The sequence below is a fragment of the Selaginella moellendorffii genome, unplaced genomic scaffold (assembly GCF_000143415.4).
Source record: "Selaginella moellendorffii unplaced genomic scaffold, v1.0 SELMOscaffold_3, whole genome shotgun sequence".
In the NCBI taxonomy this organism is placed as follows: domain Eukaryota; kingdom Viridiplantae; phylum Streptophyta; class Lycopodiopsida; order Selaginellales; family Selaginellaceae; genus Selaginella; species Selaginella moellendorffii.
Genome location: NW_003314264.1, coordinates 2,113,214 through 2,140,333, shown reverse-complemented (window position 1 = coordinate 2,140,333; position 27,120 = coordinate 2,113,214). Strand labels below are relative to the sequence as shown.

Genomic DNA, 27,120 nt, shown 5'->3' with positions numbered 1-27,120 from the left:
CTTCACGCAGCATTTGCCACATGTTTAGGGTTTAGGGTTTAGGGTTTAGGGTTTAGCAATTCAGTAGCTTGATAAACATGCAAATACAGAACTTGATGCAAAATCCTTTGATATGTCACAATGCCCCTAGGACCATAAACACATTTCAATAGAGAGGGTCCTTTCATTTCATAACTCCTTACGTAGATCTTGGTGAAACCAGAGTTAGTGAAGTTGGTTTCTTGTGATCCCGCATCTGATTGTGATGTCCCTTTGCAGTGTCGATGGAAAGGTCAATGCACACCAAACTGTAGAATCTTGGAGAAAAATAACGGTCGGATCTATGGCAAATGCCCCTGAAACATTGTAAGGCTCGTGTGGTCTCATGTGGTGTCCGATCGAGATGCTTCTTTGCAGGGTCATCAAGAAGGACATTGTATACCATTCTGTAAAATCTAGTTGCGATCTAACGGTTGGATCTCCAGGAAACTCAAAACAATCTCGCGCGTGTCAGAATATTCTAGGAATATACTCCTATGTGCTCCTGAAAATGGCATGCGGCCCCACGCCATTCAAGAGAAACGCCAGATGATGCCGAGCATTTTTTGGTGCATTTTTTGGGATCAAAATTGCATGAGCCCACATGCTTGAACGTCATCCTCTGACAATTTATTTAGCTGAACATCTGGCATTTTTGGAAATACAAGATGCTTTGGAATATCCAATCATGCATGGTATAAATATAGCGAGGGTATTAAATGATATCCCAATCATGATCTTTCTTTTGGATTTCGCGTGCATGCAGTCCGAGGAATGATGACGTTGCGGATTTCTTTTGGATTTCACGCATGCGCGCGCCGATCCAGAAATTAATGGTGGCGCCCAAGTCCGAGAAATGATGACGTGGCGGGATTACCAACCGTCGTGACATTTCGCGCGTGTGAGGTTAGGGTTGGCATTTTGCTTCGTACTCGCGCTCGCACACTCGCGCTCGCATCGCGCTCCCACTCGCGCTCCCACTTCTCTACAGGTTTCTCGTGTGCATCGGCGTCCACTCGCGCTTGCATCACACTCGCGCTCGCATCGCGCTCGCATCGCGCTCGTGTGCATCGGCGTCCACTTCAAGACACACCCAGTTTGTAACTTCGCCGCCAACTCCGCCGCCCACTCCGCCACCCACACGCAGCCCACTTGGCGTCCCGGGAGATTTCAGCGCCACTCTCCAACTGTAAGTGGCAGAGTAGCCTTGCTGCTACGATCTGCTGCACACACAGTGCACATTCGCCAGCGAGTCCGGTTGTCACGCCTCCATTCGGCTTCAAATGGTAAGTCTTTTAGGCCAAGTAGAAAATGGCATGAGGCCACATGCCATTCAGTAGCAACATTGGCATGCACCGATTGGGCTCTCGAGTGCAGTCCGGTTACAGATGGCGTGTAGCCTCACGCCATCTTAGGATGCAGCCTCAAGACATCTGATGCAGTGGTGAATGGCGTGTGGCCTCACGTTATTTCCAGCTACTAGCTTTTCATCTGTCAGCTCTAATTGTTGTGCATTTCTGAACAGGCGAGGAATTGCGTTCTTCTTCCAGCCACTGTCAATGTGGATGCAGAGAAGGGGGAGGAGCTCACCAGTTGGACTTTCGGGATGGAAGGCGAGGATCTGAGGCTGTACAACACAGATGGTGGGAGAAAAGAATGCATGGGGATCCTCATCCAAGTGACAGACACTCCATGCAGTTCCATGCAAGAATATGGACTGGCACTTGTGGTAGAGACAGCGTCTGCCTTCAAGATCCACCTTGCACATCCTAGCGGCTTCCCGGAGGGGGGCAGCGGCTATGAGGAATTCCTAGAGGGAGCTAGGGAGAGGTTGTCCAGGGGGCCCACAATTTCAAAGACGCTGCGGGTCTATGAAGATCACATGGAATCCACAGACCTCACCTACGGCGATGTTCAAAAACTATATTCCAACATTGAGCCGTTGAGAGTGACTCCAGTTCGCGAAGCAAAGGGGAAGGGGGTCGATCTGGAAACTACCTCGAAGCAGAAAAGGGTGGTCAAGCTCAAGCCAACGTGCGACTCTCCTGCTCCAAAAAAGAAGCTACTCAGTGATGCCATTGCCTCGGGTTCGAACACTACACCCACCAAAAAGAAGAGCCGCAAAGAGCAGAAAGAGCAAGAAGAGGCAGCAAAAATCGTCGCAGATAATAGTACTTGTTACTATTCCAACAAAGTATATACAATCGACGTGAGCCGTATCGACATCCAAAGCAAATACAACCACAGGCTAGTATCTGATGAGTGGGTGGAGAAATTGAAGCAGAAGATGCTAGCAAGTCCAGTAACACCCGACATCGCAGACGTGATCCCCTACTACCAAAAAATGAAGGGCGAGATGAGGTTTCCAGACTTGATCAATAGGAAGGTGTTGGACGATCAGAACATCCGATTCTATGCCGTCTCCGGGCAGCATTCTAGCTTGGCGATGCAAGAGATAGTTGTGGATATTATGGTGGGCGAGGAGGTGAAGAAAGTCTTCAAGACAAGAGTTGTCCGCCTGATAAAAGGCAACTCGCCCCTCCGATCTATCATATACATCTCCCACGTGCAGAATGTCAAGCAAGAAACGTGCTACAAATCGGGTCTGCACGAGACATTGGCACGAACACGAAAGCTCTGGGTTCAACTGAAGAAGCCACAAAAACCAGGACAAGGACGTGCACTAGCAACTAGCGCCTGGCAGGTAAGCCTCGTTGTATGTGGCATAGCATGTGGCCTCACGCCATTTCCATTGCAGGAATTCTCGAGTCTTCTCTCGAAAACACTGGGGGTCAATGACACACTCAGCATCCATAACATTCTACTCGCGACAAAAGTTGTTTTTGACAAATGGGTAGATGTGCTGAGGAGGTACCATGACGGGGAGTTGCCAAACTCAATGGGTGTGGAGGACGGCCGGAAGCCCAATGATTTGAAGCTCAACGCCTTGCGTTTCTCGCGGTCTCTAGACGACGACGACCTTCTGACAGTGGCTAATGCTCTTCTACGTGGTGAGGTTGTCTTCAACAAGACCAAAATGACTCCCGGCCATATTGTGACATACGAGGACTTGTGCACGACTCTGAGAGCTCGTGCGCTATTGAAGGATTGGATCTTTGAGCAAGTGGCCGTGGAGAGGGTGAGCATCGACACCACGCAAGAGATGATGGAAGCGCTGGAGTTGTCAAATGAAGACATCGATGAGTACGTGAAGGGGGCCCCCAAGTTCATCGATCTGCTGCGGGATGCCACGAAAAGTAAAGCTGAGAAGTTGGATCAGTATCCAAATTTCATTAAGATTGATGTCGACCGCCGGCTTCAGAAACAGCTCGACCCCGCAGCAGAGGCCTATCGAGAACCTTACCGGGTATACTTGAATTCGGATGAGGATCAAAGGTGGAGGAGCATCGTTTCCCGCGGAGATGAGCAGGTCAAGAACATCTTTTGTGTGATGGACTTCACAAACGAGGAGATCACTCATGCAGACGAAGTCAGCTCCATCATTGACTTAATGGTGGGACTTGCGGAGGTGGAATCTTCAGTCCACTATATGATCTACGACTCCGAATCCTATCACAAGTTCTGGAAGGCCTTGAACGAGGTGAAGGCTCAGTTGAAAGGCAAGGAGATGCGGGAGATCCATGGGATAATGGCTAAGAAGAAGATACCGATGAATGTCCGCATCTTCACACTCGCCCTTGTTATTGGTCCTACAGCAGAGTGGGACTGGAGTGACTTCCCAGCTTCGTTCGACAAGGCCAATCGAATTGATCTGAGAGAGGTCAATTTACCCGTGCCTGAGGAACTGAAGACGGCTATGGAGCTTTCGAATCCAAAGAAAGCTCCAGGTGCAGCATGGGAAATGCTCAGCTGGGTTTTCAACGCAATAGCGGGTGGGTCACCTGCTTCCGACTCCAAGGGCAAATGCGTTGTCGAGTACAACTGCGGCGGACTATTCTTTCGAGCCGCACTACTCAAGGGTGTCCCGTGTGTTGCGGTGACAAACTCCATTGAAGAGGTGACTTCAATGGAGCATATAATTACAGTTGCCAAAGAAAAACAGTATCTTCTCTGCGAACCTGGTGAGTACGCACTTTAAGTTTAAATGTTATCTCACAAGCTCTGTATGCAGGAGCGTGGCCACCCCCAGATGCTGAAACGGCGTTAACAGCTACTGTTGAAGATACCCATGTTGGGCTGAGCTCACAACCTGCACAAGGTAAGGTCACGTGAGGCCTCACGTTATTTTGATTATAGATCGTTGTGAATATTCAGACACGAGGACTGAAAAGCGCACTGGTGGCGCATCGAAGAAGGACAAATAGAAAAGCAATAGGAAAAAAGGAGGTACAAATTATATTTGCAATGGCGTGTGGTCTCATGCCATTCCTTGCAGGAGAAACTTCTTCAAAGGCAAAACAGGCAAGCACCAGCCAAGCTCAAACTGACAGTGGTCATAAAAAGCGAAAGCACGTTGGACAGTCGTCGAGATCAGAGGCGTTTGATTCGAAAAGGAAGAAGGGCAACGAAAAGATGATAGGTAATGCCTCGCGGTTATGGCGTGTGTGCTCATGCCATTCATTGCAGATCAAGGGCTGAGTGAAAGCAGGCAGTCACCACCTCATGACTCAGATTCCTATGGCGGACTCCCCTTCCCCAATCTCAATGGAGAGGTACAATGGATGAGGGAAGCTTTTCAAGGCAGGGCCACGTTTTTCTCATCTCATCGTCTTCGAAGGGTGCAAGAACGTGCAGAAACCATGTTAAGACAGTCGGGTGAGGATACAGTCCTAGGTCACGCACTAAAACAGGCTATGGATGTCTTGTATTTTGAGATGGAGACTCGGCCAGATGATTTTCCCAAGATGGTCCTGGAAGAACAAGCCATCCAGCCTGAGCAGCCTATGGAAGAAATGCAGGAGGGGGATGAGGAGCCAGAGAAAGATAATGAGCAGGAAGAGCAGAAGGACGAAGAGGAGGACAAAGAAGAGGAGGACGAAGAAGAGGAGGACGAAGAGGACTTGGATGGTCCTCACAATGGTGACGATCACAATAACGACGACGACGATGATGACGACGATGGCCAGCCTGAGGTGGCCAAAGAGCGGTGGAGGAAGGTCATACAAGACAAACCATCAGGTAAATAATAATACATCCATTCCTAACCTTTTACCATTTCTAACATTGTCCATGTAGGTCGCAGAGCAAATGGTAAGTAGAGATTATTCAGTTGAATTTACAAACTCTAGCCTTTAGTGTCGAGGAAGGATAGTGCCAAGCAAGGGTCGAAACGTATGTCCAATCCTTCAGAATCAGCAGTGCGCTCAAGTGATATCGGTCCTAGTTCCTCAATAGCAGTTGATGGTAAATACAGTATAGTCGATTCAATGTGCTAATGAGTTTGTTTTTAGTAGCACGGGAGGATACCATCTCAATCGAAGGGAGATATTTGGACATGCATATGGATCCGCCAGTGGACTCTACTTGGCTGCAAGAGTCATCAGAGCTGGTGGAGGCTACTATCCATATCAACGCCAAGCAAGCTGACCACGCTCCACTTGATGCTGCCCATACCACTGAGTCAATCTTGTCCACGTATCCAACTGACGGTGACCAGGCGCCATTGGACCCACATGAGGCCGCCCCAGCCGCCGAGCCGGTCGTATCCTCATTTCCAACGGACTCAACGTGTGCCCAATCGTCTGACTACGCACCGTTGGAACCTCCCTACACCGCCCCTGCTGCCTGTTCGGTCATGTCCACTTTGCCAACGGAGGCACCAGCTGAAATGGCATGTGATCACACGCCATCGGAACCACCCCATGCCACTGTTGAACCAGTTGTACTAGAGTCTACAGCTGAAATGGCATGTGCCCACACGCCATCGGATGCGATTGACCCCACATTGCAGAGGAGAGTATTTCCGCCCTTCACGTTTCCTCGACCAAAACCCTCTCAACGACCATCGGGAGCAACATTCGCTAATATTGTAGATGGTAAAATTGACTTGTACCATTTTTTATGCTGACGCATTTCATTTCAGAGTCACGGCGAAGGTACTGTATCGTTTTTGATCTGAACGGTGTCCTTTTCTCCCATGAGCGTGGCTCGTCCTCGAATGTCATTGCACCCTCCAAAGCCTGCGGTCGCAAGTTGGTCAAAAGAGACAGATTCACATTAATCACACGGGAGAAACTGCAGGATCTAATAATGACCATGCGACACTTAAAACAGAGGGCCGGGTTCAATTTGCAATTGGGAGTTTGGACATCCATGATGCGCCACAATGCATTAACGTTGCTACAGATGATGCACGATCAGACGCGAGTAATATTACCATTTGAGTTTCTCCTAACGCAAGAGGATTGCTTGACTATGGTCCATGTGAGGGGTAGCAAGCCCATCTTCGTCAAGCCAGAGGCTATAGTGATGAACCGGACTGCTAGCTCAAGTGAAATCCTCATCATCGATGACTCGCCGATTAAAACTGCAGCGAACACGCACACATATGCAGTGCACCCCATCTCTTGCAGTATGGAAACTAGGGAGAAGAAACCGTATGTTCTGGGGGACCTTGCAAAACGGCTTGGAGCGATGGTGATAGAGAACCGGCCAGTCCAGGAGGTGGCTGCAGAAATCAACCAAATGGCAGATGGAACGGTATATCAGAAGCCATTTGATCGGACAGACACCAGTCATCATTTATGGCATGTATATTGTCTAGCCAAGCACTATCCGCATCTCCATAATCTGCTCAACCGGATGGGTTCTTTGACCACTGAACATGAGCGTGGACGTATTAGAGAAGAGATGGCATTACTATTGGGTTTAAATCCTGATAGTGTGGAGAGTGATGAAATTCCAAGATTATTGTATAGGCGTTGGAGGCAAAAAATAACAGTCTGAGATGGCATGTATTTATTTAAAAATGTAACTTATTATGGTATGGGGTTCCATGCCATTGTATTAATATTAAAAGACAATTCTTTGAGAGGATTTGCATTATACTAGAAGTGTTACAGCATGTTATTGGAAGTCTACGAAGTTGTTTTATTAATAATGGGAAAGTAAAGATTGAATGGGGACTTGGGCTCCACCTAGACTCGGAGCAACAGAGCCAATATTAAAAGGATGGAAAGAAATTGGACGACGATGACAAGGAGAAGAGAGAGGTGAAGTAGTGGCAGGGGGAGGAGAAGTGATTGAGTAGACATTTCCTTGTTTAAAATAAAATGGCATGTGCCTCAATGCAGTTGAATTTTGTTATATTTATATACTATATAAAGGTTTGGAAACCTTATTTTACAAGTGGGATAATGACAATTCCCACTTTAACGAAATAGAGCTTCTAAGTGAAAAAGATGGAAAGGGTAATACATGTTAATGTTACTTTATAAAATGGTTTATCATTCGATGAGGACATCGAACTTCGTCTATGGGTGGTGGAGTTATGAGACACAAATCCTAAAGCCCCGAAAGTGGAATCGAAAGGGTGCCACGTGGTAGTGGCTGAAGTGGAAGCCAAATAGGAGTAACACATTTGGACTAAAAGCTCCGACTTGGACAGTTGAGAGTGGGAGTGCAACTCCTAACGAAGTGCTCAAAAATGAGTATAAAGCAAACAGTAAGTGAGTCTCTAGAAAAATGACACAAGAGGACCAACATATGGAGTCCGAGATGAACTCGAGATGGACCCAAAATGGAGTTGTGAGACACAAAATCCCTAGGCCCCAAAGTGGAGCCGGAAGGGTGCCACGTGGTAGTGGCCGAAGCGAAAGTCAAACAAGCGTAACACGTTTGGACTAAAAGCTCCGACTTGAAAGGTCGAGAGCGGGAGTGGAACTCCCAACAAAGTGCTCAAGGAACAAGCATGAAGCGAGCAATAAGCGAGGCTCCAAAAAGGGACAGAAAAGGACCAACACATGACACGTGGAAGTGTCTAAGATGGAGTCCGAAATGGACCCAAGTTGGACTCCGAAATGGAGTCCGAGATGGACGAAGACGGAGTACGAGACGGAGTCCGAGATGGAGTCCGAGATGGAGTCCGAGGTGGAGTCCGAGGTGGAGTCCGAGATGGAGTCCAAAGTGGAGTCCGAGATGGACCGAGATGGAGTCCGAGATGGACCGAGACGGAGTCCGAGATGAAGTTCGAGATGGACTGAGACGGAGTCCGAGATGGAGTCCAAGATGGACCCAAGATGGAGTCCGAGAAGGACCCGAGATGGAGTCCGAGAAGGACCCGAGATGGAGTCTGAGGTCAAGACCGAGACTGGGACCGAGACCGGGACCGAGACCGAGACCGAGACCGGGACCGAGATCGAGACCGAGGCGGAGGCCGAGACCGAGCCCAAGTCCGAGCCCGAGTCCGAGTCCGAGTCCGAGTCCAAGTCCGAGTCTGAGTCCAAGTCCGAATCTGAGTCCGAGTTCAAGTCTGAGAGGGTGAAAGCCCAAAGCGTTCGTCTCCCAGACCCTGGGGGGTTTGGTGAGCTCCAAAAGTATAGTAAGGGGGAGGACTGCAGTGGAGCCAGTTTGGCCAGGAAAGGCCAGTTTGGCCCAAGAAGGCCAGACCCAGTGTTGGGTGATGAACTGACCACTAGGAAGTCCAAGACTAGAGTGAATACAGACCGACAAGTGGGGTAGCTTGGTGAAGTGTTCAAGAGCCGGCTCTAGTTCCTCCGGGAGATCGACTAGCCGATGCTCCCAGTCCAAGTGTGGGTGGCACTACCTACTTGGATACCAGGTGTGGCTCAACGGAACCTCGCTCTAAGCCCATGTCTAGAGCACCCAATGGCGGAAGGCGGGGAGAGTACCCAGGTGGCTCGCGTAAGGCCACGGTGTTCCAAAGTGTTGTCCCAAAGTCCCAGACTGTGGAAAGGAAAAGGAGCAGTCCTTTGGTGTGGTGGCCAAGGATACGGTCATGTGGTGAGGAAGTCCCAGAGGACCATGGGACTTAGTGGTCAGGCTTGTGGGCCTCGATCCAGTGGCAGTGTTGGCTAACACGGCCGAGGGTAGAAAGGGACTTAGTAGGGACAGACAAAGGGATATTGGGGAAGGTTGTTCCCCTTGTCGGTGGGCATCCTAAGGATGCTAAGGAGTGGATCTGGGATGACCACTCATGGATGGTTGGCTCAGTCTTTGAGAGACAAGACTGTGTTGCAAGTGGTATTGGACTACTGGTGTGGCAAAGGTGATTGGGAATGGCCTTAGCGTAACAGGCTGCTATGTCGGTGGTACCTTTGAGTGTCGGTCATGGGATCGGACACGTGGAGCACTTGGACCAGGTGCAAGGGTGGAGTGGCATGGATGCCACTCTTGGGGCTAGCAAGTCCCAAGTCCTGAATTGGACTTATAGAGGTTGTGAATGAGACTCCTCTAAGTGGGCAGAGGTGTGGTTAAAGGACTAAACTAGAATGGAAAAATTAGTCGCTTACAACTTGGTATCGGAGCTGTTCCTTAGTCCGACTCTTATTGGTGGCCAAGTATATCACCGCTTGTATTGGAATCGGAGGGTCCTAGATATGAACCTATCCTCGAGGAGTAGCATGTCGAAAAGACATGGCTCTCCACTCAAGTTCATGCATGAACTTGCACACGATGTGGTGGATGGAAAAAGGGGTAGTAAGGGAATGACTTTGGGATCTTGGGAACAATATAAAGGTTTCCTCATAGAGTTGAGGATGTGATCCAGATGAGCGTTTGACTTTGCAAACTGGCTAATGTAGTTGTGGTAAACAACTATAGTTAGGATCACAGGAAAAATAAAAACTCCAAAACAATAAAGGAGTCACAAGATTATCCTTATATAGTTGAGGTGAGTGCTCATGAATGTGAGACCATAAGTAATGACCGCGGGAGGTCAAATACGGAAAAGGACACAAGTCCTTGAAATGGTAGCCGGAACTACCTCTAATAAATGCTAGAACAACCCAAGGAGGTGGGGGTGTATTTAGAGGATGAGTTGGTATTCTCATCCCATGGATAAGTGGTCCTAAGGTGCAAAGGTTAGCCCCAAGAAAATCATCAAGTGTCAGAGTAACACTTGCAAATATTGTCCTTGTGCGTAGGACATGAATACAAGAAGTTGTATTCCAGTGAGTTGGCACCTTTAAGACTGAGACCTTACAGGTTGTTGGATTAGCAAAGTCCAAAATGCTGGATGACTCAAGCGGAGTCAGGGAATGGTCCTAAGGGATTGGTTGAAGCATTTGGACTGAGGTGTATAGTGCCCCATGAGGTATGGGGAGGATCATAAGATCCAAGTATGAGAACAGTAGGTATCTCATTAATGGCCAAATGTGCCATATTAAAGTTGTGGAAAAGATGTTCCCAGAAAAAAGCAACTTTGGCCCAGAGTTGGGTGCAAGCACTATGGTGCGGTGCTAACGGATAGTTAGCATGAAGAACAACTATATTGGTCTTGGCAAAGACCTAGACACTAATAAGTAGTGTCATAAGGGTAGGCTCGTGGGGCCGATCGTGTGGAGACACCAAATGTGCCAAGGTGTGATACCTTGAGGTTATGATGGTGGGTTCATAAGAACCCCTTGCCAAGGGAAGCGGGAAAGGCATGGCCTAAGTTGGAATGCATGCGGTTGGAGTGTGGTGACCCAGATAATGATGGAAGTGTGGAAGCACTAAGCAATGAGTTGTAGGACTTGACAGATATGGGGCAACTAAGCAAGAGGTGCAAGATAATTGGTTAAACGGGTAAAAGGTAACTACCCAAGACTTCTTAATGGCATAAAGAAGTTAGATATACCTTTACGGGGGATAAATTGCTTATGTTGCGATATAGTAAGTCAATGTCGTAAACAGGAATGCTCATTGTCCGGAGGCCATGATTGGGACACCCAAACACTCTAGAACACCAGGAGGTGGTGTTTCATGTCGCAAGGGCAATAGATAAGGCCCAAGGGACTAAGTCCCTAGCGAATGATGGATAGAAGGTGCTATCCAAATGTCCAAGATTATGGAGACAGGAGAAGACTGTCTACCCGAATTGGACAAAGCCAAAAATGAAATTTTGGCAAAGCTAGTGATGGGCATGTAAAGGCCCATAAGCAACAATGTTAACCCTGGTGTGTGGGATTATAAGGTGAGCATGCCCAAGATTGAGGAACCACTCCCTAGGCTATCAGGTAGGTTCATCCCTAAGTATACTTGCTAAGGCATAGTAAAATGTGCAAAGTTATCCTCTTAGTTTGGAGGAGAATAACCAAAGGAAACATATGGGGCCAAAAGGCAAGTAGTATTGGGATGGAAATGAACCATAGAAATCGAAGGGCATATCCAACAGTGGTTATGCAAGTTGGGAGTGGAGAATCAAGAGGGTGCTCGAGGATGTTGTTGTTAGCAACCGTGATGCCATGAAGAGTTTAAAATATGGAATTGTCCATGTTAGACTATATGGCAACTATAAAGCTTGCGAAAAGGAAGGCCTTAGCAAGCTAAGGGACAGAGTTCCTTCAAGGTTCCCAAAGATGATTCTAGGTAGCTTAGTACTTAGAAAGGCCAAGTGTAAATGGTTCATAGAACGCGCAAAATCAGAATGGCGCAGCAAAAGCGTGGTCTTGAAGCTTGCCATGAGGCAAGGCTATCAAGGTTAGGGAAGTAGTTCCTGAGTGTTCAAAGAGAGGGCTTTGAACGAAAGTTGATGGTCAAGGACTTTCACGCTTATGTAGGAACCATGTTACAGTGGTCGGAGGACTTGCCAAGCGAGATTGGCAAGTCGGGGGAACGAATACCCTAGTTGAAGGTCATTACTTCAAAAAGGGTGAGCCATGGGGCCAACCATGGAGGAGTCCATGCATGATCATGGACTTGTCAAGTGAGAGGACTTGGCAGTGTGGAGGAACTAGGTTCCTAAGCTGTGATCTATAACAAGTATAAGTTCGTGCACCGGCGTGATGAGTCACGCCAGCCATCTAAGGTGATGCCGTCCATAGATGCATATATGAAGGTTGGGTTCGAGTCCCGACCCTCTAGTTCTTGGGTTCGAGTCCCAAATCACTAAGGCGTGGTGATAGATTGGAATATGAGGACACTCATATTTTGGTGGTAAGACTGGTTTGGGCACACCGCCAAGCAAGGGATGCCTCGGAGTCGTGATGCACGGTTAGATTGCTTAGAGTGAAAGCTCAGCATATCTAACTTGAACACTTTGGTGCAAAAGGCACCAAGGATGTGGTGAATGAGATGGGGACACCCAAGTCTCAGTTGCTATGGATCCTTGGCTGGAAGGGCTAGCTTGGGCACACCGCCAAATGTGGGGGATGCCCCCGGGGTCATAGTCAACAACTTAGAAGGGTCTGGAAGACCTAATTCCTATTGATAGACCTATTAAGGGGTCAAGATGAGATCACTAGGTGATCTTATAACTAAACAAGGATAAAGTCTTTGTTTGGGTTAAGGAATATGATTCCTAGTTCAAAGTGTTGATTTGAACTATTGATAAAGGTGTGGTTTGGTCAAGGTGACCAAGTGGGAAGAACACCTAAGGGAAATGAGCTATGTCAATGCTATGGCATAGTAAGTCCAAGGAAAGTAGTCTCTATAAGAGATCCAAGGGAGGGTCTCAAAAAGTTGGGCCATGATAAAGCCCATGATAGAAAATGTTAAAGAGACGTACTAGGGATGAACACCCTCTGGACTTGGCAAAGCAAAGTGTTTGTTATGGAACCGAAAGGAAACCTCAAAAATGGAGGTAGCAATCCTATGTTACTGGGTGCAACAATCAAGGATAGGAGCAAAAGACTAGTGGCTAAGAAAAGAGCTATAGGAATCATGCGAAAAAGTCCAAATGGCAAAGTTAAGCCGAGAACACTAATGTATTGGGTGCTAATGGATTGTGGGAAAGGCAATGTTTCCCCAAGGATGGATTCCCAACCGCTCCGATTTGGCAAAAGTGGATGCTCCAAAGGGGGGAGTGGTAATGTAGCCAAATAATAGGGCCGTGGACAGCCCTAGCACAAATAATGATAATTGGAACGTAGTGCCAATGGTGGCACAAAATATAAAAGAGGATGATGGTGCCTTCAAGTAGAGAACTCCCTAGGATGGGGAAGCGGAGTTGCACAAAAAGTGCAAAGCAAGGTGTTAGAGACACCTAGGAAATTGACTCCAAAAAGTCAAAATTAAAAATTCCAAAGTGCAAAAGTTATATCAATGGGAACTGAGCTTGGTGAAGTGTTTAAGAGCCGGCTCTAGTTCCTCCGGGAGATTGACTATCCGATGCTCCCAGTCCAAGTGTGGGTGGCACTACCTACTTGGATACCAGGTGTGGCTCAACGGAACCTCGCTCTAAGCCCATGTCTAGAGCACCCAATGGCGGAAGGTGGGGAGAGTACCCAGGTGGCTCGCGTAAGGCCACGGTGTTCCAAAGTGTTGTCCCAAAGTCCCAGACTGTGGAAAGGAAAATGAGCAGTCCTTTGGTGTGGTGGCCAAGGATACGGTCATGTGGTGAGGAAGTCCCAGAGGACCATGGGACTTAGTGGTCAGGCTTGTGGGCCTCGATCCAGTGGCAGTGTTGGCTAACACGGCCGAGGGTAGAAAGGGACTTAGTAGGGACAGACAAAGGGATATTGGGGAAGGCTGTTCCCCTTGTCGGTGGGCATCCTAAGGATGCTAAGGAGTGGATTTGGGATGACCACTCATGGATGGTTGGCTCAGTCTTTGAGAGACAAGACTGTGTTGCAAGTGGTATTGGACTACCGGTGTGGCAAAGGTGATTGGGAATGGCCTTAGCGTAACAGGCTGCTATGTCGGTGGTACCTTTGAGTGTCGGTCATGGGATCGGACACATGGAGCACTTGGACCAGGTGCAAGGGTGGAGTGGCATGGATGCCACTCTTAGGGCTAGCAAGTCCCAAGTCCTGAATTGGACTTATGGAGGTTGTGAATGAAACTCCTCCAAGTGGGCAGAGGTGTGGTTAAGGGACTAAAGTAGAATGGAAAAATTAGTCGCTTACAGGAGTGTGAGATGGAGTCTGAAATGGACCCAAGATGGATTCGATATGAACCCAAGATGGATTTGAGATGGAGTCCGAGATGGACTCGAGATGGAGTCCGAGATGGACTTGAGATGGAGTTCGAGATGGACTCAAGATGGAGTCCGAGATGGACCCAAAATGAAGTCCGAAATGGACCCAAAATGGACTCAAGATGGAGTCCGAGATGGAACCGAGACTGAGACTGAGACCAAATCCAAGTCCAAGACCGAGACCAAGTTCGAGTCCAAGACCAAGTCCGAATTCGAGTCCGAGTCCGAGTCCGAATACTAATATAGGCTGTTGGGTGAAATTGTCCCCCAGGGGAGGGGCTACAAGGGGTTCCAAAAGTATGGTAAGGAGAGTGTGGGGGTTAGACCCCAGTGGAGTCAATTTAGCTAGGAAAGGCCAGTTTGGCCCAAGAAAACTATACCCAATGTTGGTCATGGGATTGGACATGTGGAGTACTTGGACTGAGTGCAAAGGTTAAATGGTATGGATGCCATTCTCGGGGCTAGCAAGCCCCAAGTCTTGAGTTAGACTTATAGAGGTTGTGAATGAGACTCCTTTAAGTGGTTGGAAATGTGGTTAAGTGACTAAAGTGGAATGGAAAAATTAGTCACTTACAGAACCTTGATTGAACGAGCATCCCCAATTGGAATCGGATAACATGTGGCAATCTTGGCCCCAGATGATAAGTCAAATTTAAAGAGATTAGCATACTCCTTCATAAGCTGGTCAACCACTATAATACGAAGATTGTTGGAAAGGAAGAGTGGAACAAGATAGAAATGTAGGAGGAAGTAGTGGGGAGACAAAAATAATAGAAGTAGAGGTAAAAGTAGAAGGATAAAGAAGTACGGAAATGAGAGGAATAGATGAAATATAAGGAAGTATGAGACAAGTGGGAAAAACCTCAAAGTCATACTTAACATGATTGCGCTACAACCCATACCAAGGATGAGGTCAAAAGCTTGACTTGACACCACTTGCAATGACTACAACTCAAGCTTGAGATCACCTACACACACAACTAGGTCTGCCTGATCTCATACACATGCATGTGTATGGCTATTGCTATAATGAATGAAAATTGGTTTTGTTGCACAATGCAAGTGTAGACGGCAATGTGTGGCAACAGGTTGAGCAATAAAAGATAAACTCGAACCTGTATCAACTAACACAGAGAGAATAATAGAAGACCTTTTGTTATAAAAATGAGCTTGGAAAGTAAACACTAGATGAATCAGTGCTAAATGAACCCCTTGATGATACTCCCAAAAAAAAAATGGAGGGGTTATTGACTTATTCGCACAAGGTCCCCTATTACTCGCATGACTCTTTATTTCCCAGATGCATCTCGGTGTCTAGACTTTCCACTGCAGTAGCACCAATAAAAAGTTGTTGACGCCAAGGTCTCCACCCAAGAAATGGAGGTCACCAATCTGGAAAATGCCAATAACGCTGATAAGTGTGACCAACTTCATCACATGCCCAATAGCGAATATCACGGCCATAACCACATCCTCGCCCTTGTCCTTGGACTCGAGTAGCAGCAGCATCAACCTCTTGGAACAGGACCATCGCTCATAGGAAGTGGAGTGGAAAGATGTGCAGCAAGAAGTGGAAGAGGCGACATCTCGTAACATTGTGCCAAGTGAAGAGCATCGTCAAGGGTGGCTGGAGAAAGTGCATACACAAGTCCGACAAGATCTTAACGAAGTGCTGGCCACAACATTCCTAGCTTGATTCTCTCTGATATATTTGGCTCCGCATGAAGAAAAAGGCTTTGGAAATGAACGCCAAATTGCATCACCACCTCAAATGGCCCTTGACAAAGACGATGCAATTGCTAAAAATCATCATCACAATCATCAGCATGTCCAAATGCGCATTTGAAGACATTCTAGAAAACACTCCAATCCCCACGAGTGGCTGCACTCAAACCATTATACTATTGCAATGCTGTCCCTAGAGCCATGTGGGAAACTCACGCAAATGTCGAGCATCATCCCAAAAATGATATATGGCAATCATTGTGAAGTGATCGAACCAATAGTACACATCATCCTCAAGATTCCCACAAAAGATCTTCAGTCAAATGCAAATATTGGCACCAAGAGCAAGAGGAGCTTTACTATGTGTTGTGAATGCCACCATCAATTGAGTTTGGTTGTTTAATTACAATTGCATGGCATCAAACAATTGCACCAACTGCTGCTCTAGAGTCAGAGGAGGAGACTACTACTTTGCCATGAAGATGAATGAAAAGGAAAAAGCAAAAAAAGAGAAATGAGAAAAAACTAGAAAGAAAAGGAGATCTAGACAATGGAAAAGTTAGATTTAAACCAAAATCCTGAAAAGAAAGAATAAAAAAAAGGAAATAGAAAACGTTAAATCTAAACAATTCAAAAGCTAAATTTAAACCAAAATCCTAAATTCAAGCACTCTCAGGGACAATGGAAAATGCCCCTCACCTCCACCAATGTGAGTGTTTGGAATATGAAAAGGAAATATAGAAAATGTGCATATCAATTAGCCCAAAAACTCTAATTTATATACAAGAGTGAGCGGTCTGAATTAAAATAAATCCGATGGTTACCAAAATCCCACTACGCTAATATTAGTATATAGCATCTTAAACTTCACAATTGTTTTATATAAATATGTTATAAGTGGTATTTAAATTAATATTAAATTATTTTTATATTTTCATTGTAGGGAGATTGAGTTTGATTCTTAAGAAATTTTCCTCAAAATATATTTTTTAGTTCTCAAAATTAATTATCATTAATATTTTATATGATTGATTATAGTTGAATGATGTAATGTCATTATTTTTAGTTTTCTTTTGAAATGTTCATTTTTGCAAAATATGATAGAAAGATTAATTCTGATTATGTGAATAACTTTATGATGAATACAAAACATTATTATGAGTTTTATTTTTTGAAGCATGTATAAATGATATATAGCTATGTTAGTTTAGTAATATTTAATAAATTCTATAATTTTTTTAAAATAGATGAATTATAACAAACCTTTAACTTAGAAAATATTAAATTTTAATTAAAGTTTATTTCTTCTTTGGAATTAGTGATGACATTAAAATTTCGTTCCTAATTAAATATAACTGGTTAGCTTAATCTTTCCAGATTTAGGGTTTATGGAGATGAAGGCGGCGATTCTGGGAGCTCAGGAAACTGCTTCGGATTTGATCTCTTTCCTCAATGCCGCGCCTACGCCGTTCCACGCAGTCGGTAAGATCGTTTTACTTAGCGATTCGTGCCTGGCCGGCGCGTTTGATTACCATTTCTCTTCTCCAGCCGAAGCTAAGCGAAGGCTAGAAGCCGCTGGGTTCACGCAATTGTCCGAGAGGGATTCCTGGGCGCTCTTGCCCGGCGGCACTTACTATTTCACGAGGAATTTCTCCACTATCGTCGCATTTGCTATTGGCAAGAGGTACCTTTTCCTTTTTTTTCTTTCCAGTTTTGGTTCATTGTTGGTTTTCCAGGTTTTACCCTGGTTGTGGATTTGCTATCGTGGGAGCTCACACAGATAGTCCGTGTCCAAAGCTCAAGCCACGCTCAAAGGTTAGCATGTCCGCTAGATTTTTTTTTCTTCCCTGATGAAGTTAGTTTTTGCTTGGAAGATTGTCAAAGGAGGATTTCTGGAACTGGGAGTCCAGACGTATGGCAGTGGTTTATGGCATACCTGGTTCGATCGGGACCTTACAGTCGCAGGGAGAGTTATGGTCAGGCGTGGAAATGGCTTCTCTCACGAGCTCGTTCACGTCAAGGAGCCAATCCTTCGCATACCAACGCTAGCTATCCATCTTGACAAGTACGAAAAGCTCGATTTGTTTTCCTCTTCTTTTTCTTACGAGTGCTGGATCGTTTTTTCAGGACTGTTTCTGAGGGGTTTAAGATCAATACCCAAACACAGCTCGTTCCAGTTTTAGCTTCCTGTATAAAGGTGAAGTTCTATGTTGGAGTGAATGATTGTCTTCATAGTTTTTGTGTAGGATGAATTGAGTAAGTCGCTCCCTGATGAAAATGGAGCCTTGGTGGCGGAGGACGCAAACAGCAAAGCCGAGGCACACCATCATTCTCTCCTTCTAAAGGTATTTTACACTTCAACGGAATTGCATGTTTACTCTGGTCTCCAGATTCTTTCTTCGGAGCTAGGCTGCGAAAGCGATGATATTTGTGACTTTGAGCTGCAAGTCTGTGACACCCAGCCCAGCTCCATTGGTGGCGCTCTCAAGGAGTTTGTTTTCTCTGGCAGGCTCGATAATCTTTGCATGTCCTTTTGCTCGTTGAAGGTAAAAGCCATCTCTGTTTTCCAGTTTTCTTACTCGTTTTTCTCCAGGCCCTTATCGACTCGACCTCCGAAGCTTCCCTGGAGAACGAGACCGTCGTGCGAATGGTTGCTCTGTTCGACCACGAGGAAGTCGGATCCAACTCCGCACAAGGCGCCGGCTCTCCGGTGATGCTGGATGCGCTCAAGCGGATCACAATCTCCATGGGAGAGGAAAGCTCCCAGAACGTAAGTAAACTCGTTCGCACTTATCTCTTGCTTGAAGTTATCTTTTCCAGGTAGAGAAAGCAATCCAGCAAAGTTTGCTAGTGTCCGCTGATATGGCACACTGCTTACATCCAAACTATATGGTAAGGATCTTGGAAAAACAATGTTTTTGAACTAAACAAACGCCTTGACCAGGATAAACACGAGGAGAATCACCAGCCAAAGATGCACAAAGGCCTCGTCGTGAAATACAATGCGAACCAGCGATACGCCACAAACGCAGTCACGTCATTTATTTTCAAGGAGATTGCGAGACGACAGGACCTTCCAACACAGGTGATAAGAATTTTTTTCCAGAGGAAAAACGCGAGGAAAACTAACATTTTTCTTCTTCTCTGGCAGGATTTCGTCGTCCGAAACGATATGGCTTGCGGATCAACGATCGGGCCAATCTTAGCTAGCGGTGTTGGTATCCGGACGGTCGACGTTGGCGCTCCCCAGCTCTCCATGCACAGCATCCGCGAGATGTGTGGAGTTGACGACGTTGGTTACTCGTACCGCCACTTCAAGCTCTTCTTCGAGGACTTCTCAGCACTGGACCAGCATGTAAACGTCGATTAGTAGTCTCCACACTCGACTTGATGGTCCTGTTGGTGATAGCTCCCAGAGCTAGACGCTTGTCCACCTGATGGCTCAGCTTGGCGATTGCCAAAGAAATCCGTGATGCATCGGGCTCCCGGAGGCGGAGGATGAAACTGCTGTCTCTTGGCCTTTGGATCGTCGTTCTCTTCCTCTTCTTCTCCTTCTTCTTCGGCACTGTCGTCCTTCTCCTCAAAAATGTCCATGGACTCGTCCAGGAAGTCGAGGAACTCCCTCTTTCGTTTGACAGCCGCCTCGAGGTGTGAGAGCCGGAGACTCTTGCGCTTGCCTTTGAGCATCTCCGAGAAGGCAATCGACGTTAGGCTCTCGATGAACTGCTGTGCTGCTTGGGTGATGGCCATCAGCGCTGGACGAGCCACCACCTTGATTTCTTTGTCGAGCTTGATGATGTTTTTGATCCTGGCTAGTGGGAATGAAACACTGATGTTGGTGGCGTTCTTTTCCTTGGATCCATCGTTTGCCGGAGTACTTTCCATGCATTCATCTGTCATAGAAAGCCTGTGAGAGAGAATTTTATTTTCCTTAGAACTCACCAGGCTCACGGTTCGTTTCTTCCTCTACTGCGGGCATTTGTTCCTTCGTGACATCCTCCTAAAGAATAAGAATCAATCAGAAACTTTGCTCTTCTTTTCCTTTTCGAGCGGAAGGAACCTGTTCTGCTTCGCTGCCGCCTTCTTTCTCGGTAATCTGGAAAGAAGGAAACTGTAGAACTTCGATTTTGATCACAAAGCTTTCTCACCTCGTCTGGATCATCACCAATCGCGTTCTCACTCGAGTCTTTCTCGAGCTCCACTGGCGGCACAGCTGATGTTCCATTGAACTCTTCCTCGTCTTGCGCTCTCTTGAAACGGGAATGCCGCATTAGAAATAAATTTCAATCCCTTCTTACCCCGTCATCGATATCATCCAAGACCTTTTCTCCAGCGCTGGCCGATTCCATCTCGATAGGCGCCGCTACAGTAGCCCCAGATTGCCGCTGCCCTGCCTCGACAAGAACATCCTGGATTGGATCGTCCGCCATAGCCATAAACCCTAGCTCCCCCAAACTTTGGCGGGAAACATTAAAAACCAAGAAAACTATTCTCCTCGGTTTATAAAAAAGGCCGGCTTTAGTCCTGGCCGTTGATGTAAATGATCTGACGGTAACAGCGTTCAAAAATAGCAGTTGTTTGGAGCAACGGGAGCTAGGGTTAGGGTTTGGGCGATGATTCTTCGTGTTCTTCGTGTTCTTTGTTTGGCCGTGCTGGGGACGCCGGGGGTGTGATCCACGCATTGGGCGAGAGAGCTGCGGCAAAGAGGTTCTTTGTCACTAGTTTAAGCACAGCTTTTTGGTCGCGAAGATGAGGAAGAAGCTCGACACACGCTTCCCTGCGGTAGGATTTTTGTTTTTCTTTGTTTTGATTCCTTGGCTTTGGCCGTTAACTAGGGCTCGATTGTTTCCTTTTGTTGCTCAGGCAAGGATAAAGAAGATAATGCAAGCGGACGAGGAAGTTGGGAAGATCGCTCTTGCGACTCCTGTGCTGATCTGTAAGTAAAAATTCGAATTTTTTTTCTAGAGTTGTTTCACCATCGCCTTGAATCGCAGCAAAGGCTCTGGAGCTTTTCTTACAAGACCTTTGTGACAAGACGTATGAAATAACTCTGGGGAGGGGGGCCAAGACAATGAGTTCTTCTCATTTGTAAGTACTAGATTGCTTTCCTTCTCAGTCTTATCCTTTTTTCTTGCAGGAAGCAATGTGTCCAAACTAATAGCGTATTTGATTTTCTTCGTGAAATAGTTTCCAAGGTCCCAGACATGGGCTCTGACACCGCGGACGAGAGAAATGGTAGCCGCCGAAGGTATAAACTACGTTTCCCCCATTTCTTCTTCGGTGATTTTCTTTTGGCCAGCGGCTCATGCCTCGCTGTGTGTGCTGTAGGAAAATCTCGGACGGAGATGACAATGGCTCGGAAGAAGAGGAAGTCAAGAGACCAAAATCGGTAAGACTTCAAGATCCCAAACTACTTTTTCAACCTTCCAACTGAGTAAAAATTTTGTTTTTTTCGCAGGAGTCCACTACAGTAGGAAGGGGTAGAGGCAGGGGCCGAGGCAGGGGGAGAGGTAGGAACGGAACCTCTGGCGGTAGAGGCGACGTTGTTCCGGAGAGGTTAGAAATACCAGCAGCTCACCACAAATCTGACGACGCGGATGCGGACATGGATAACGATGGTAGCACCGATACTGATAGCAACATAGGGAGCCCCAAGACGACGACGTCGATCACCACAACATCAACTTCGACTAAACAGGGACAGGGACAAGCGCCGGTTGGGAAGTCACAGCCCCGGGACTTTGATCTTAACATGGGGCTGGACGAGAACGGGGACATAGCAGGGTGTAGCGACGTGAAGAAGGAGAAAGAGGCAGTAGCAGCGGGTGTAGAGAAAGAGGAAGCGGCGGCGGCGGAGGAGGAGGAGGAAGAGTGGCCGCAAATACCATCGGACAAGATGAGGTTAGGACTGTTAGATTTGCACACCGAGAGGGGCCACGAGGAAGAGGACGACTACGACTGTGAAGATGACGACGATGGCTGAGAGCAGTGGCGGTGGTTGTAAGAAGTCCAGACTTCTTCAAGGTAAAGCTTTGGAGGTAAAGAAGTAAAAAAACGAGCTTGTACATTAATCCTGACTGAAGGACTTTGACACGGAGAGGGAAGGACGAAAAACCAAGGCTCTTTTTGTAAATATTTAGCTGTTTCTAGAGACAAGCTTGAAAAAAAAAATGATAGTTTTTTTCCTCTCGAGTCGGAATTAAAAAAAAATGATGTTTTTTCCTCTCTTATTACAGGTGTCGGAAAAAAAACATAATGCTTTTTCCTTTCTCTTTTTACAGGAGTCAGAAAAAAAAGGAATATATTTTCTCTTTTTACAGTATATGTGTTGTGTGTGTATCTTCCTTTCTCGACAAAATGAATCTTTTGACGATCTTTTGACGATCTTTTTTCGATCCGGCTATGGTACAAAGTGACGACCCTTCGCGCAAAAAAAGGAGGAAGAAGATGAAAAACACGAAAAAAGAACCGAGCGTGGCTTTCAAGTCGCCAGCAAATCGTCGTCTGATGACCAGATGATGTCCTTCAAGCTCGAGGACAAGCTCTTGTAAAACTACACGAAACAACAAAGAGATTCCTCTGTCAGCTGTCCGAAAACGAAAGGCAGCTAAAATTCTTCTCTGCTTACCGTGCGGTACTCGAGTGTGTCGCCCTCTGACTTCCTCAGCTCCACCATGTAGAGTTCCGGGCTCACTTCAAACACCTCCGTGGAGATGGACAAGAAGCTCTTTCCCAGCGAGCTCGACTTTCGTAGCTTCATCTGGCGGCGCAGCCAAAACCGGTCAAGCACAGACCAAACAAAACCACTTTGTATGCCTCGTTTGTACCTTGAAGTTTTGCTTTTGTTGGACATCCAGTCCGAGCGGCTTGGCGGTCTCCTCTATCTTCGAAATGATCTCCTTTGCGGAATGCATCGACGTAAATCTAGTCTCTTGCTTTACAGGTTCCTGCGCAAGAATAAAAATACTCGCGTGAGTTCCTGCTTGTCAAACTCGAGAATGGTTTGGTTTACCTGTTGCTTCTCGAACAGGCCAGAGAGGTCGAGTCCCGATGACATGGAGATAAGCTCGAACGCATTGATCAAGCCTGGCTTTGTCGAGGAGCCGGCCCCGGTGTGCTCCTACAACGAGAACAATACGATCAGACCGGCTTTCGAGCACAAAAGAGCAGGGAAACGTACCCCTGATTCGTTGAAAACGCTCTCCACGTCCCCTACAACCACATCTTCCTCGTGGTGAAGCTTTGCGGGCTTGTAGTCCTTCTTAAACCATTCGTTTTCCAGAATTTGCGGTATTGTGATGCGCTGCATAACCGACCACCGAGTCGTGTATGAGGATTGTGTATGCGTAGTGAGAATACAGAGCCTACCTTTTTCGGATTTGGATGTAGCAACTGCGCGAGCAGCTTACGAACACCGGGGCTAAACCACGATGGAACTTTAAACTCGGCCCGAAAAATCTACACCAGATAGTCAGCGGTCGAACAGTAGGGAATTCGTCGCCTACCTTTCTGTACAGGTTCATAATATTTGAATCCTCGAACGGCAAGAACCCGGCCATTAGGACATAAAGAATGACCCCGCATGACCACAAATCCGCTGGAGCACCATCATACCCCTTGTTGCTAATAACTTCTGGTGCAACATAGTTGGGTGTCCCGCATGTTGTGTGCAGCAAGCCGTCAGCCTGAGCAAGCAAAAACACGTAAACAAAAGATGCATCTCCAGCTAGCGCAAGTTTTGTCAGCATACCCGAAACTGTTGAGGCAACGCGCTGAGTCCGAAATCGGACACCTTCAAATTGCCATTTGAGTCTAGGAGCAGATTCTCAGGCTGCGCAGAAAAACCAAAGAGCTTCAGTACAAAAACGAGATCTTTTCCATGCACAAGGCACTGACTGACCTTGAGGTCCCGGTGGTAGACGCCGAGACTGTGGCAGTAATCTACGGCATTTATAAGCTGCTGGAAGTACCTCCTGGCATAAGACTCTTTGAGCCTGCCGTGCTTCACCTGAGACACACAAGAGCGCAGATTCAGTGGGAGAGATTAGCGTCGGTCAGCCCGTCGAGTGCTTACAATTTTGCCAAAGAGCTCACCACCTTCAACGAACTCGAGTACGAGGTAGATTTTCGTCTTGCTGGCCAGAACCTGGCATAAATTCAGAGCCACCAAACGAATTAGTCTCTTGCAGAACAGAAAAAACGACACAGAGAGAGAGAGAGAGACCATCCACCGACCTCATGAAGCTGTACAATGTTTGGGTGCTTCACCATCTTCATCGTCGAAATTTCTCGTTTGATCTGTGGCACAAGAAAGAAAGAAAAATCGCAAGCTCGCTCAGACATGTTCCAGAAAAAGAGAAAAGCAGGAAAAAAAAAGCATACCTGTTCGACCATCCTGTGCTTGAGGATCTTCTCCTTGTCAAGCACCTTGACGGCAACGTGTTCGCCAGTCTCGACGTTCCTCGCAAACCTCACCTTGGCAAATGTGCCTTCTCCCAGCGTCCTCCCCAGCTCGAACTTGCCAATCCGGCTCGGGGAGGCGCTCTTCCTGGGCGGCGATACGTTCTTGAGCCCCATCCTCACTACGGTGGGATCCATCCCTCCCTCCCTTGCTCTTGTCCCTCGACCAGCGATCGATCGCGAGGCAACGCGCAGATTATTCCATCTATCTGTAAACCTTGCGGCTCTCGCGTTTGCGAGCACTCGGCCGCCTCACCCTCGACTTCTTCTTGACGATCTTCACCATGCTGAATCGACCGCCTCCAGCTCTACGGCGCCACGACCTCACAAGAAAGGGGGAGAGGAAGAAATATTACGGTGATTCCAAGCCCCGATTGCTCTCGATTGGGATTGTCGGTGACAAATCGAGCTAGCGCAACGGCTGCCAAGAGATCACTTCTAGCCGCGAAATAGACGGCGCTGCCGCCACGAAGAGAAAGCCTCGCGTCGATGATCGATATCGACCCTTACCTATCGATCGATGATCCGTGGCGGTTGCTAAGAGCTTCGCACGAAGCTCTTGCCTAGTTCTTGACGGGGAGAAAAGAAAAGATGCGGACACCACAATATACTACACAGGGACACCACAACACGGAGGCCTCCGTTCCACTGACTGACGGCTCCGTCCGTCACTGCCAGCCCACAAACCCTAGCATCGGGTGCGAATATTCCGTCCGAGCGGCCGGCCCCCAAAGTTTTGCTGTGGTTGATATTTCAGTGGTTCACGTGAAGGAATCATTTGTCGCTGTTAGGGCATATGCGCCGTGTGAGAGAGGGGCAAAGATTCCCATGCCCCAGGGATGGATGGTTGTGAGCGCTCTGGTAGAAAGAAACACTATTAAACATTTTGGAGCGATTGATTGGACTGAAAAGCCAGAAGGTGGTACAGTCTTTTTGATTGGATTAGTAGAACATTCTCAAACCTTGTACGCCAGATGAATTGATTTTCCAAGGCTTAGACGCCATGCACACGGACACGTAGGGTTTAAAGCGCAAAATACCATACGATTTGCTTGGCTGGGTGATGGCGCAACAAAGCACTACTAGAAAAAAAATAAAATTTAATGAACATGACAATAAGAAGTGCGTTGGTGGGCGGTATGATTTTTTGTTTTGGTTGTAAGCGTCCAAGAGGAGGAGGAGAGATCGTTGCTTACAAATGCATATATTCTTGTATAATGGTGATCAGTCACCGCTCCCAGCCAAACTTAACAACACATTAATAATATTTTGTGACCGCAAATAATGGCATACCAGACAGAAATCCATAAATTAAGTTTGGAAAAGACCACTGGAACTCTCCCATTGTTGCATCTTTCATTCCATGCAACAATTGTGTTTCACCTTGGCATTTTTCAGTGGCGGCCATATAGTTTCGTGAGGTATTTGGTTGCCAAAAAGGATCCACAAAGCTGCCGCCTCCTACGCTCAGGCTTGGTTCGTTTTCGGGAAAATCAAGTTCGGCATGATCACTGATGCAGAGGCTCCAGCCCTCCCCCCAAAAGATTTCATACGCAGTGGTCAATCTCTCTACATCATCAAAGTTCCAAGGTGGCTGCCCGAGACAGGGACTCCTGTGTCGGCGCTTAGATCATTTTGTGTATAAAGATATACCATACGTGAGAATATAATATATATACACACGAGCATTGAAAAGCAAGTTTGTCTGAAACTAGGAAACTTCTCATCGATTTGCGATGGAGAAATTGAAAGTCTCAACCTTTGCGGCCATATCCCAACAACACAAAATGTATAGATAAGTAGAAAATTCAAGTAAAAAGTACTAGCGTTTTACAGCGCACATTTAGAATCTATGCATATGGGTCCAGGTCCCCACTGTTTGGTTTGCAAAAATGAAAGCATCTCAAATCTGCACCATACTTTTCCCACACATTCGTATAAACACCAAAAACAACGCACAACTTGCAAAGTCACCAGAGAGGAAAGAACAAGTCGAGCTGGGCTCCAGGATATACAAAAAGAAGAAAAAACCAAAAAGAAAAAAGAATACATATACCACTGTACAGATAATATTCCAGAATATTTTGGAATCGGGCATCTTTCGGAATGTGCTATGTGCCCACCATGCAAGCGTGCCACGCAAATGCGCGCTAAGTTTTGGTCGTTGCCACCTTGCAGCTTGCCCACACACATGCCATTTTCCTCATAGGTCAGTCAAGTAACCAGTTAGAAGCAAACACCCGGATCCTTATCTATTGGCCAAATTAAAAATGTTTTTATCGTTGATTTCATGCGTGATTCGCCATTCGTACCTTAGGGGGTGATGTGGAACCGTATGAGCCGCCACGTAGGGCCGTAGCTTCCAGCGCTCGTGGAGAAAAAGCGCGCTTTCTGTTGCCCTTGTCTTGGGGGACCAACCAGACTCGTACGATTTGTTTTGTCGTACGGCATCTAGTTATAATAATCGATATATCTATTAAGGCGTGGCGGCGTTTGAGTTGCCCGGACTATAAAATATGTTATTTTTATAGAAACTTAAGATTGCTCAAAGGAAACCATAGCAGATTTCCCATCTAACCTTCAAAACGATCATTACATATATAGTCGTCAAAATTTTCCCGGGCCAGGCAAAACGTAGAAAACCAAATAGAGGTTACCTCCTAGTTCTTCTTGACTGGTTTTTTTTTGTTTTTTTGTTCGTTCGTTCGTTCTTCTCCTTTAATTCGCATTGGACCGAAGATCACTCATCTCGCTCTGCGGGGTGCCGGGTAAGCTCTGCTGGCCCGCCGAGAGCACCGTCGCCGTCCGCATGGAGGAATGGGTAGCGTTTTGATGCTGCTGCAAGCCTGACTTTGCACGCGCTTGGGCCACGAAGTCCT

At 46.8% G+C, this 27,120-nt stretch overlaps 4 protein-coding genes across 4 annotated transcripts; 2 read left to right on the top strand and 2 right to left on the bottom strand.

The window, feature by feature from the left end:
• Positions 1-17,169: 17,169 nt before the first annotated feature.
• Positions 17,170-19,301, top strand: LOC9643484 (probable aspartyl aminopeptidase). Its single transcript, XM_024665981.1, has 11 exons — positions 17,170-17,263; positions 17,330-17,465; positions 17,518-17,596; positions 17,656-17,846; positions 17,909-17,978; positions 18,028-18,126; positions 18,172-18,327; positions 18,375-18,551; positions 18,602-18,673; positions 18,726-18,866; positions 18,933-19,301. Exons 1-11 carry the CDS (start codon positions 17,170-17,172, stop codon positions 19,149-19,151), a joined length of 1,434 nt encoding a protein of 477 aa, XP_024521749.1. The 3' UTR covers positions 19,152-19,301.
• LOC112343101 lies at positions 19,116-20,225 on the bottom strand. The gene is made up of 5 exons (XM_024666001.1): positions 20,080-20,225; positions 19,930-20,031; positions 19,842-19,877; positions 19,724-19,781; positions 19,116-19,674 (listed from the first exon to the last, which is right to left on the bottom strand). Exons 1-5 carry the CDS (start codon positions 20,215-20,217, stop codon positions 19,148-19,150), a joined length of 861 nt encoding a protein of 286 aa, XP_024521769.1. The 5' UTR covers positions 20,218-20,225; the 3' UTR covers positions 19,116-19,147.
• A 131-nt stretch (positions 20,226-20,356) lies between these two features.
• LOC9643483 (dr1-associated corepressor) lies at positions 20,357-21,966 on the top strand. The gene is made up of 6 exons (XM_002963634.2): positions 20,357-20,563; positions 20,645-20,717; positions 20,776-20,869; positions 20,919-21,029; positions 21,110-21,170; positions 21,240-21,966. Exons 1-6 carry the CDS (start codon positions 20,531-20,533, stop codon positions 21,762-21,764), a joined length of 897 nt encoding a protein of 298 aa, XP_002963680.2. The 5' UTR covers positions 20,357-20,530; the 3' UTR covers positions 21,765-21,966.
• A 99-nt stretch (positions 21,967-22,065) lies between these two features.
• On the bottom strand, positions 22,066-24,845 carry LOC9643482 (CBL-interacting protein kinase 32). The gene is made up of 12 exons (XM_002963226.2): positions 24,164-24,845; positions 24,017-24,079; positions 23,856-23,927; positions 23,682-23,789; positions 23,532-23,612; positions 23,287-23,466; positions 23,150-23,239; positions 22,962-23,084; positions 22,794-22,901; positions 22,609-22,728; positions 22,410-22,541; positions 22,066-22,334 (listed from the first exon to the last, which is right to left on the bottom strand). Exons 1-12 carry the CDS (start codon positions 24,377-24,379, stop codon positions 22,263-22,265), a joined length of 1,365 nt encoding a protein of 454 aa, XP_002963272.2. The 5' UTR covers positions 24,380-24,845; the 3' UTR covers positions 22,066-22,262.
• Between the last annotated feature and the right edge of the window lie 2,275 nt (positions 24,846-27,120).

Excerpts from the sequence above, each read along its gene's own strand:
- LOC9643484 (XM_024665981.1), top strand. The coding sequence starts at position 17,170 with ATGGAGATGAAGGCGGCGATTCTGGGAGCTCAGGAAACTGCTTCGGAT. Across the intron at positions 17,597-17,655 it reads AGCTCAAGCCACGCTCAAAG|ATTGTCAAAGGAGGATTTCT; the intron begins GTTAGCATGTCC and ends TTTGCTTGGAAG. Across the intron at positions 18,674-18,725 it reads GCTTACATCCAAACTATATG|GATAAACACGAGGAGAATCA; the intron begins GTAAGGATCTTG and ends CGCCTTGACCAG.
- LOC112343101 (XM_024666001.1), bottom strand. The coding sequence starts at position 20,217 with ATGGCTATGGCGGACGATCCAATCCAGGATGTTCTTGTCGAGGCAGGG. Across the intron at positions 20,032-20,079 it reads TGGATGATATCGATGACGGG|AGAGCGCAAGACGAGGAAGA; the intron begins GTAAGAAGGGAT and ends TCCCGTTTCAAG. Across the intron at positions 19,878-19,929 it reads TTGGTGATGATCCAGACGAG|ATTACCGAGAAAGAAGGCGG; the intron begins GTGAGAAAGCTT and ends CCTTCTTTCCAG.
- LOC9643483 (XM_002963634.2), top strand. The coding sequence starts at position 20,531 with ATGAGGAAGAAGCTCGACACACGCTTCCCTGCG. Across the intron at positions 20,564-20,644 it reads TCGACACACGCTTCCCTGCG|GCAAGGATAAAGAAGATAAT; the intron begins GTAGGATTTTTG and ends TTTGTTGCTCAG. Across the intron at positions 20,718-20,775 it reads TGCGACTCCTGTGCTGATCT|CAAAGGCTCTGGAGCTTTTC; the intron begins GTAAGTAAAAAT and ends CTTGAATCGCAG.
- LOC9643482 (XM_002963226.2), bottom strand. The coding sequence starts at position 24,379 with ATGGATCCCACCGTAGTGAGGATGGGGCTCAAGAACGTATCGCCGCCC. Across the intron at positions 23,790-23,855 it reads GTGAGCTCTTTGGCAAAATT|GTGAAGCACGGCAGGCTCAA; the intron begins GTAAGCACTCGA and ends TGTGTGTCTCAG. Across the intron at positions 22,902-22,961 it reads GCGTTTTCAACGAATCAGGG|GAGCACACCGGGGCCGGCTC; the intron begins GTACGTTTCCCT and ends TTCTCGTTGTAG.